Below are 11074 nucleotides of genomic sequence, written 5' to 3'. Positions count from 1 at the left end.
CTCTCTCTCTCTCTCTCTCTCTCTCTCTCTCTCTCTCTAGCCTAACTTTTATATATATATATGTATATTACAAGTTACATGTCAAAGCGGTTAGGCTAGTTTAAATATTTAACTCCAATTATGATTGAAATCAACTCAATTTCATAACGTACAATAGTTGGCAAAGAATGTTATCTTACATGTAATTATAGCTGTAAAACGTTTCGCAAAATTTCCATACTTTATAATGATATCAATTTCGTTTTCGTCTTTTAGATCATTACAGATATACTGTAGTTGTTCCAATAAATTTCTTACCTACCGTAACAACAATATTTAATGCTGTTTCGGAAAAGATGGAAAATATTGTCATACATAAATATTTAATTCTTAGGAATTATTATTAAAATTATTCATTTGTACAAGTCAATAAATAGTTAACTTACATGATGAATGTTAATCCAGAACATGTTGTATATAATTACGTAGAAATTAAAGATTATTGCGGTAGAAAGAATTTTGATGATAAAGTCAACAGTACATTTTGTGGTTATAAATGTTGTGAGCTTTAATCAAATAATTTATCCAACATATTCCATTAGGAATATACATATTATTCTATATTTCATTAAAGTTAAAATAATAATTTATTTTATAATAACATACAGTGTTTCAGCAAATGTGGGCAATCTCTCGTGGGCATGTATATGTTTGTGTCTGTATGTATGTATTTAGAACACAGAGTACAAATAATCCTATAAATTTCTCATAACTTCCTATAAAATTTTTTTCTATAACGCACTTTTATCGAGACATTTTCTTAGAGTTAATATTTGTATTACTGCAAAGCATTCTTCTTACATAACTTTTATATTATACTTTATAGATTTTAATTAATTTCTAACATTTATTTTTATAATAAGTTTTTAAAATGCGTAGCGTAATAGATTTCTTGATACTACGTTAGAGGCGAACCACTTATAAACTTTTTAATTTCTAAAATTTTAAAGCCAATAAGTTTGTTTTATTTTAAAATATGTTTTTAAATTTTTTTCAACATATTTTTTTCTAAGAAAAGGATATTTTTGTTTCATTTCATAAAACTAGTTGTTTTCGAGAAAAATATATTTGACTGATAGAAAATATATGATGATAAAGATAAAATGACGATTTTAAAGATTCTAGTGTTGTAGAAAAAGCTTTTATAGAAACTTAGTTATTTTTATCTGTTTTATCTGTATTATATCCACAAAAGATAACTCACTTTTATCAAAACACTCTATATAATAATAGAGTATTAATAACTATCTGCAGCAATTGCAATAATCTATTATCATTAATTAAATATAATTTAATCATATTTAATAATTGCATATAAATGAGCGTTTGTTTAATAATGATTTATGTAGTATATACTTTGTAATAAGATATAATTAAAAATATAGACATACCTGGAATATAACAAAGCTTAATAGAATACAAAAAAATAAGATTTCCTGAAGCCAAACTAATTTTGATTTTTGATAGGGCCATAAGCCGATTGCGAGTAGCAGGATCCGATTGAGGCTAAAATGTTGACTTATGATGCAAATCATACTGTGCGAGCATAGGAACGTGTTGAATTGTGGAAGAATTGATCAGCATTCACTTATCCCTTCTTCTTCTTTCTTTAATTATACATTCTCTTATATCTCTTTTAGAGTAAATTCTATCATGAATTATCTAATTCAAGATAAATACGAAATAGCACAAAATGTTATGAAATGAAACACTTGTAATTTAAAAATTTGAGAAGGAGCTGATCAATTTCACATAGGAGGAAATATAATAATTGAGTGTTTCTTACCAAGAGTTATTCGGCAACAGGTATCTTTTTGATCGATTGGCGCAAGCGCAATCGCTCCTTTTTCAAGTAACGTAATTCTACATGCCTCATTCTTGTGCGTGCTCTCGTGGAAGAAGTTTGTTCTTCCAGGGAAATCTACTCTATGTGCAGTCTTCTCTATGAAATTATCGACGGCAAAAATATAAAGCAGCGTGAACTTGGATTCGGAGTTTTTCACAATTGTAACAAGCGAGATTCTCTCTCTCTCTCTCTCTCTCTCTCTCTCTCTATATATATATATATATATATATATATATATATATATAAAATTGTTGTTCTAAACTTGAAACACGTATATGTACTTTTTATATTACCTTATTTTATACCTACTTTTTTGTACCTACATATTTATACCTACATATTAGATCCCCCATAATATATCACTTCTTATTTGATGAAGTAAAAATTGATATTATCATATTTATTAAAAAGTACGCAATAATTCGACATACATTTGTATAATTTATAATTTATAATTTTAGAATATTAAGTGAATATCTTTCGTGCTTCTTTAAGTTACGTACTGCGTGATGTATGTATATATCGGTCCCAATAGATTGAATATATTTATACTCGAAAAATAAATAAATAATTGATTTATAATATTTTAATTGTTTAAACAGTACAATAATTAGGCTATTATCGTATTATTCAGTTTATGAGAAATATATTAAATTTACATTTTTTTTTACTAACATAGAAAATATTTTATAATCGATCTGAAATAATTTATCTTGGCATCATTGTTGCGTAGTATATATAAAAGTGAAATAAGACATTGATGCTTTTGTTAACTGTAATAATAAAATGTTTATTAGTCTCATATATTATAAATGTTTATTAGTCTCATATATTATAAAACATGTTAATATTTCAGCATTACAATTTATATCATGCAAACATTTTTACCATGGCAAAACATTCTAATGAAATTACAAACATTCCGGCGATATTTAGAGTAAAACTTTTATTGCCTCTTAATAAAATGAAGAGAATCATTTTTTGTGCACGTAATGGTGCCTTATACCATTGAACATTATATCTATGAAATAATAATGATAAACTAGTAATGAAGAAATTATATTCATATAAAAACATAGGTCTGCAAAATTATCTTTTTCTGCGATCTGGAAATGAAAAGTAGTTCCTTATAGTTTTTGTACACTGAATCCGAATTCGCAAGCAAAAATGTCCTATGACGTCAGGTTTATATAAAGCTTGCAAAGAGCGATTACAAATATGATTAAAAATATTTTGCTTCAATTTAATTTCCTACCTAATAACCTCAGTGAAACAACTTCAGATATTAAATTGATTTTATAAATCGAACAAATAAATGTCCGGGGAATAAATGAAAATGATCGGTTCGTCATTTACTTAAGATGCAAAATTCAATATAAATATAAATAAAATTTTTAATTTTACATGAAATAAATAGATAAGTTATATTATTATTTAATTATGTTGGGCCAAATGCTTTATATATCATAAACGATGCATAATGCGAATCTAATTATATAGTATAATAAAAAATAATTTTATCTATATATATGATCAGAAATCCATACATAATTATATTATATATAATTAGATATAAACTTTTTTAATGACATTAATCAAACTCTCATCACGCACTACATTGTCTTTGTACTCGCTTCCCACCCTCTTTCCGCGGAATTTTGACGTGCCCTTCGGCGCATGTCCCAGGATTCTAACAATAAGTGCGGTTCTTTCCTATCGCATCCCGTGAATCACGGAGGCAATGGGAGAGGCTCTCCTGCACACTTGATAGGATATTTTTGCTTGTGGATTCGGATCAGCGCACAAGAATCTATAAGAAACTACTTTTCTTTTCAAGACCACAATATCATGCAGATTTGTATAATATACATGAAATTTCGAATAACATATAAAATTATTTCTTACGCAGTGGTGTGCATATGATTACAGTAATTGGTAACTTCTTGCCCAGTATAATTAGCTACAAACATATATAGAACTATGACAATTACAAATATTAGATGTAATAAGAACGCTTCCTTATTTCCATGCGATGCATTATGATATAGCTAAAATCAGGATTGTGATTAATATATTTCCTATATAAAATTATTTATTTTATAATCATAATTATAAAAAAATTATGAACGAGAAATATACATATACAATTATTTTTATGTTGCAATTTCTCTGTTTTAATCCTAATTATAAATAATTATATCATAATTATATTATTATAATTATAAATCATAAAATTTAATATTCATAATATTAATTATTTATTTATATTATTCTTTAGGATTGTATGTTTCTTATATTTGTGAATTTTTAAATTTGATTTTTATTCAGATGTCATATATATTTCGCTTGAAAATTTATTTTAAGAACATGAACTAAAATGTTTAATTTAATATTGGAAGTTTTCTCAGTGATACGTGAATATTAAGATTTGCTTCCATGTATTTGAACCGCGAAAATAAAAAAAAAATGCACTTACCGCAAAAATGTTTACACTCAAACAAACCACACTCAATACAATTAATAACAAGAACGAACCTTCAAAGTTAGATACGAATATGTCCACAAGCCTTTAAGACAAATAAAATATATTACTAATATTACATATAATTATTATTTCATGTATACTAACTTCATAGCATTGCGATGGATTTCGACAGCATAAAATATTTTTTTATAAATTATAATCATAGTCTTCAAGTTAATATTTTCAAGCATTTTAGTTGACATTGCTTGTTCAATACGGTAACTGTAAATAATTTGTTTGTAGATATATAGTTCTCTCAAAATTGTATTGACAAGTTAAAACCAAATAAATAAATATTCTATTCGAGCCCATACATTTCATGTCCTTTTCTAAATTCATATATTCATTTATTTATTTACCTGGCAATTCTAAATATTCCACAGACGTGTATGATGTATCCTATGGACATTGTTCCTGTCGCTATAAGCGTAATCGTGCCTATACAAAAAAATGCGCTCATATGCAGTAAAGATAAATAGGAATTTTTTTTCTTATCGACAAAATATTCAGTTACGATTTGTATTGTCTGATTCTGTAATCGAGACTCGTTTATATGCAAAAGAGTACCAAGTATTTGTGGCCAAATATATAGTAAAATAGCAATACATCCACTGCATATGCCGTAGCCTATAAGCATTTCAAAGAAGTACTTATATAGATTGTTTTTGTTTACATTTTAAACTATATTGATAATGTATACATCATTGAAGTTTCGCTGGACTTCATTTTTTCTGTACTAAATTTTTGTTGATTGCAAAATTTTGTGCATTCTAAATAATGATAATAATAATCAATAATGATAATAACAATTAAGATAAAATGTATTATATATATATATATATATATATATATATATATATATATATATATATATATATAAATTGCTATATTGTAAATATGGTGTTTCATTTAAAAAAATTGATGTAACCTTGACGACGCCACCTAAGATCAAATCAATGATACCTTCTTATGTCCCCCTCCAAATCATACAACATTTGTTTAAAACATTTTTCCGTATCTACCATAGTTTTTAAGAAATCTTAATGTTTAATTATTTACAATGAAACGCCGTGCATATATTTTAATTAAGAATCAAGATTATTTTTAATCATATTATCTTGAATATTTAATTCTTATTATGGACTTTACTCCATTTCACGTATACTTAGACATAGTTGACAAAAAAATGTCTTACATGTAGATATAGATGTAAAACGTTTCGCAAAATTTCCATACTTTATAATGATAGCAATTTCATTTTCGTCATTTAACTCATCATAGATATACTGTAATTGTTCCAACAAATTTCTTACCTACTATCACAACAATATTTAACATTATTTTGAAAAAGTTGGAAATGATTGACATATATAAAAATTTAATTATTAAGGATAATTATTAAAATTATTCACTTTTATTCACTTCCATAAACAATTAACTTACATGATGCGTATTAATCCAGAACATGTTGTAATTAATTACGTAGAAACTAAAGAATATTGCATTGGAGAAAATATTGAGAAATACTTCAAGAGTGCATTTTGTCGTTATCAGTGCTGTCAACTGTAATCAATCAATTTATTGAAAATATTGTGTAAAGAACAATCATTTTTTAATCATTGTCAGATTGATTGTCAGACAATAATTGGAAATATAATGACATAACAAAATTGTATCAATTATCTATTATATATAGTTGCAATTTATTTCATTTTTTAATAATTACACATAATTTGATATTTACAAATTGCAAAGAAAAAGTAAGCATTTGTAATTAATAATGTGTGTGGTGCATATTTGCTACAATACAAGTAAAAATATAGACGTACCTGGAATATAACAAAGCTTAATAGAATCCCAAAAAATAAAACTCCTTGAAGTAGAACGAATTTTGATTTCTGATAGGGCCATAAACCGATTGCAAGCAGAAGGATCCGATTAAGGTTGAAATATTGAATTTTAATGCAGATCATACTACTCGAGCAGAAGAACGTGCTGAATTGCGAAAATATTGATAAAGATTCACCTTTATCTTCTCTTTTCCTTCCTACAAATTATTTTCAAACTATTTTTTTAGAGTAAATTCTGCCATAAATTATTTAATTTAGGATAAGTGCAAAATTGCTTAAAATATTGTGGCAATAATGCAATTTAATTTAACAATTTTACGAGGAGAGGTGAATAAGTGATCAATTTCATATGGAAGGAAATGTAATAATAGAGTATTTCACATATAAAGAACTATTCAACAGGTATCTTTTCGATCGATGTTGGCGCAAGCGCAATCGCTCCTTCTTCGAGTAACGCAGTTTCACATGCCTCATTCTTGTGCGTACGCTCGTGGAAGAAGTTTGCCCTCTCAGAGAAACATAATCGATCCACCCTATGTGTATTGGCAAAGCTAAAAAAATGAGCTGAAATTATCACCGGCAAAAATATAAGATACCGTGAACCTGGATTCAGAACTTTCTACAATTGTAACAAGAGATTCTCGAGATTCTCTCTCTCTCTCTCTCTCTCTCTCTCTCTCTCTCTCTCTCTCTCTCTCTCTAATTATTGTCTTAATTGAAACACGCACACATATGTTTTTTATATTATTCTATATTACATCTATATTTTTGTATATTAGGTTGTGTAACATATCATTTCTTACTATTGATAAACTAAAAATTGATATTATTATATCATATTTGTTGAAAAGTAGACGTTAATTCGGCATACATTTATATAATTTATAATTTATAATTTTATAATATTAAATAATTAATCATTCGTTTTATATTTCTCCAGCATACTGCATGATATATGTATATCTGTGTCGTAATAGAAAAATTAAATAGATATCAGTGCTCGAAAAGTAAATAAATAATTTATTTGTGACATTTTAATTCTTTAAATATTGCAATAATTAGAAAACAAAGCGGCATTATGGTACTATTCAATTTATGCGAAATATATTAAAGTCACATTTTTTACTTTTACACACGTGGAAAATATTTTATAGTCGATGTCAGATAATTTATCTTCGCTTCATTGCTGTGTAGTATGTAAAACGGTGAAATAAGACATTGATGCTTTTGTTAACTGTAATAATAAAATATATTCGTCTCTTATATTTGCATATAAAACATGTTAACATTTCAACATCACAGTTTATGACATGAAAAAATTTTTACCATGGCAAAACATTCTAATGAAATTATAAACATTCCGGCGATATTTACAGTAAAACTTTTATTGCCTCTTAATAAAATGAAGAGAATCATTTTCTGTGCATATAATGGTGCCTTATACCATCGAACATTATATCTATGAAATAATAACAATAATTTAATAATGATAAACTACTAATGAGAAGAAGTGATATTCATATAATAATATACATGCATTTTCGAACAACATAAAAAATTTTTTCTTACGCAGTGATATATATACGATTACAATAATTGATAATTTGTTGACCGGCATAATTAGCTAAAAACATGACAACAACTATGACAAATACAAATATCAGATGTAATAAGAACGCTTCCTTATTCCCATGCGATGCGTTATAATATAGCTAAAATCAGGATCGTGAGTAATATATTTCCTATGTACAATTATTTATTTTATAGTCATAATTATAAAAAAATTATGAACGAGAAATATAAAATTATTTTTATGTTGGAATTTCTTTGTTTTTTGAAATTTTATATATATATATATATATATATATATATATATATATATATATATATATATATATATATAATCTTATAATTATCATAAAATTTAATATTCATAATTATTATCATTAATTATTTGTTTGTATTATTCTTTAGGATTATATATTTCTTATATCTGTGAATTTTTAAATTTGATTTTTATCCAGATCATATATATATTTCGCATGAAAATTTATTTTAAGAACATATGAACATTTAATTTCATATTGGGGGTTTTCTGGGTGGTACATACATAAATATTAAGATTTGCTTTCGTATGTTTGAACAGCGTAAATTTAAAAAAAAATGCACTTACCGCAAAAATATTTACACTCAAAGAAATCACACCCAATACAATTAATAACAAGAACGAACCTTCAAAGCTAGATACGAGTACGTTCACAAACCTTTAAGAAAAATAAAAAATATGTTACTAATACTACATATATAATCGTTATTTCATGCATACTAACTTCATAGCACTGCGATGGATTTCGACGGCATAAAATATTTTTTTATAAATTATAATCATAGTCTTCAAGTTAATATTTTCAAGCAGTTTAGTTGACATTGCTTGTTCGATACGGTAACTGTAAATAATTTGTTTGTAGATATATAGTTCTCTCAAAATTGACAAGTTAAAACCAAATAAATAAATATATTCTATTCGAGCCTATACATTTCATGTCCTTTTCTAAATTCATAAATTCATATATTTATTTACCATGCAATTCTAAATATTCCACAGGCGTGTATGATGCATCCTAAGAGCATCGTTCCTGTTGCTGTGAACGTAACCGCACCTATATAAAATACTGCGCTCGTATGCAGTAAGGATAAATAGAAATTTTTTTTCTTATCGATGAAGTATTCGGTTGCAATATGTATTGTCTGACTCTGTAGTTGAGACTCGTTTATATGCAAAACATTACCAAATATTTGTGGCCAAATAGGCAGTAAAATAGCAATACATGTACTGCATACAGCATACCCTATCAACGTTTCAAAGAAGTATTTATGTAAATTACTTTTTTCACATTCTAAATATAGATATTAATAATGCATACATAATTGAAATTTCGCTGGTCTTCATTTTTTTCTGTGCTAATTTTTTATCAACTAAAATTGTGTGCATTCTCAATATTAATAACAGCAATCAATAATGATAATAACAAGACAATACATTTTATATACATTTTATATATATATGTACAATGTAAAAATATATTTACATATGTGTGATAAATATGCTTTTCACTAGACAATTGTTTTATTTTGATAGAATATTATCTTCTTGAGAAAGTAATTAAAATATATATATGCATTAATTAAGAATCAAGATGGTTTTAATCATATTAGTTTGAATATTTAATTTTTATTATTAGATTTTGCTCCATTTCACGTATACTTAGACATAGTTGACAAAAAATGTTGTCATACATGTAACAATAGCCGTAAAACGTTTCGCAAAATTTCCATACTTTATAATAATAGCAATTTCGTTTTCGTCTTTTAGCTCATCACAGATATACTGTATTTGTTCCAACAAATTTCTTACCTACCATTATTACCAACAATATTAACACTGTTTTGAACAAATTAGGAAAGATTGTCACATATAAAAATTTAATTAATAAGAATTATCATTAGAATTATTCATTTATACTTTCATAAACAATTAACTTACATGGTGCGTATTAATCCAGAACATGTAGTACATAATTATGTAGAAACTAAAGAACATTGCATTAGAGAAAATTTTGATGGCTAAATCAAGGGTACATTTTCTGGTTATCAACACTGTGAACTGTAATCAATCAATTTATTGAAAATATTGTGTAAAGAACAATCATTTTTTATTCATTTTTTTCATATTTGTCAGATCGATTTTCAGACAATCATTTGATTTGAAATATAATAACATGTAATAACATAATAAAATTTTATTAATTATGTATTGTAGTTGCAAATGTATTCTATTTTATAATTCTATTGAATAATTAAACGTAATTTGACATTTACAAGTTCTAAAAAAATAAGCGTTTGTAATTAATAATAATGTGTGTTTTGCATATTTATAATAATACAAGTAAAAGTATAGACCTGGCACATAATAAAGCCGTACCTGGAATATAATAAGCTTGTCAAAATATCGAAGAATACGATTACGACATACCTGGAATATAACAAAACTTGTTAAAATACCGAAGAACACGACTTCCTGAAGCTGAACTAATTTTGATTTGTGATAAGGCCATAAACCGATTGCAAGTAGAAGAATCCGATTGAGGCTAAAATATTGAGTTTTGATGCAGATCATACTTCGCGAACGTGTTGAATTGTGAAATAATAATATATAAAGATTCACCCCCGTCCCCTCTTTTTCTTCCTCTAAATTACTTTTGAACTTACTATTTCTTTAGAATAAATTCTGCCATAAATTATCTAAATTCAGGATAAATGCAAAATTGCACAAAATATTGTAGAAACAATGCATTTGTAATTTACCAATTTTGCGAGAAGAGGTGAATAAGTCAGTTTTATGTAGAAAGAAATTTAATAAATGAGTGTTTCATATAGAAAAACATTCATCAGGTACTTTTTCGATCGAAGTCGGCGCAAGCGCAATCGCTCTGTTTTCGAGTAACGCAGGTTCATATACCTCAGTCTTGTGTATACGCTCGTGAAAGAAGGTTGCCTTTCCAGAGGAGCACAATCGATCCGTCCTGTGTATTGGTAAAGTTATGAAACTATCGCCGGTAAAAATATAAGATGCCGATAACTTTGATTCGGAGCTTTCTATACTTGTAGCAATGAAACTCAATAGTTGTTGTTTTTATTTAAATATGTATATGTGTGTGTGTGTGTGTGTTTATATTATTTTATATTAAATCAACATTTTTGTACATTAGATCTTTCGTGCTGTATCACTTTCTCTTGATGGAACAGTAATTGATA

At 26.4% G+C, this 11074-nt stretch overlaps 3 protein-coding genes across 4 annotated transcripts in view; 1 reads left to right on the top strand and 2 right to left on the bottom strand.

Annotated features, from left to right (window-relative positions):
* Positions 1 to 11074, top strand: part of Slob (Slowpoke binding protein) — a 357719-nt gene that overhangs the window by 6922 nt on the left and 339723 nt on the right. The window lies entirely within an intron of this gene.
* Positions 2605 to 6392, bottom strand: LOC145976121 (uncharacterized). The gene is made up of 9 exons (XM_083107096.1): positions 6239 to 6392; positions 5853 to 5972; positions 5605 to 5722; positions 4769 to 5036; positions 4515 to 4631; positions 4362 to 4452; positions 3791 to 3933; positions 2774 to 2906; positions 2605 to 2658 (listed from the first exon to the last, which is right to left on the bottom strand). Exons 1-9 carry the CDS (start codon positions 6380 to 6382, stop codon positions 2605 to 2607), a joined length of 1188 nt encoding a protein of 395 aa, XP_082963222.1. The 5' UTR covers positions 6383 to 6392.
* On the bottom strand, positions 7413 to 10436 carry LOC145976129 (uncharacterized). Its single transcript, XM_083107103.1, has 9 exons — positions 10293 to 10436; positions 9804 to 9923; positions 9557 to 9674; positions 8841 to 9108; positions 8590 to 8706; positions 8433 to 8523; positions 7829 to 7971; positions 7586 to 7718; positions 7413 to 7493 (listed from the first exon to the last, which is right to left on the bottom strand). Exons 1-9 carry the CDS (start codon positions 10434 to 10436, stop codon positions 7440 to 7442), a joined length of 1188 nt encoding a protein of 395 aa, XP_082963229.1. The 3' UTR covers positions 7413 to 7439.

The sequence above is a fragment of the Camponotus vicinus genome, unplaced genomic scaffold, assembly GCF_025532165.1.
Source record: "Camponotus vicinus isolate PSW18456_S1 unplaced genomic scaffold, iyCamVici1.0 SCAF_8, whole genome shotgun sequence".
NCBI lineage: Eukaryota > Metazoa > Arthropoda > Insecta > Hymenoptera > Formicidae > Camponotus > Camponotus vicinus.
Note: the sequence above shows the minus strand (reverse complement) of the source record. Positions and strands in the feature narration are given on the sequence as shown.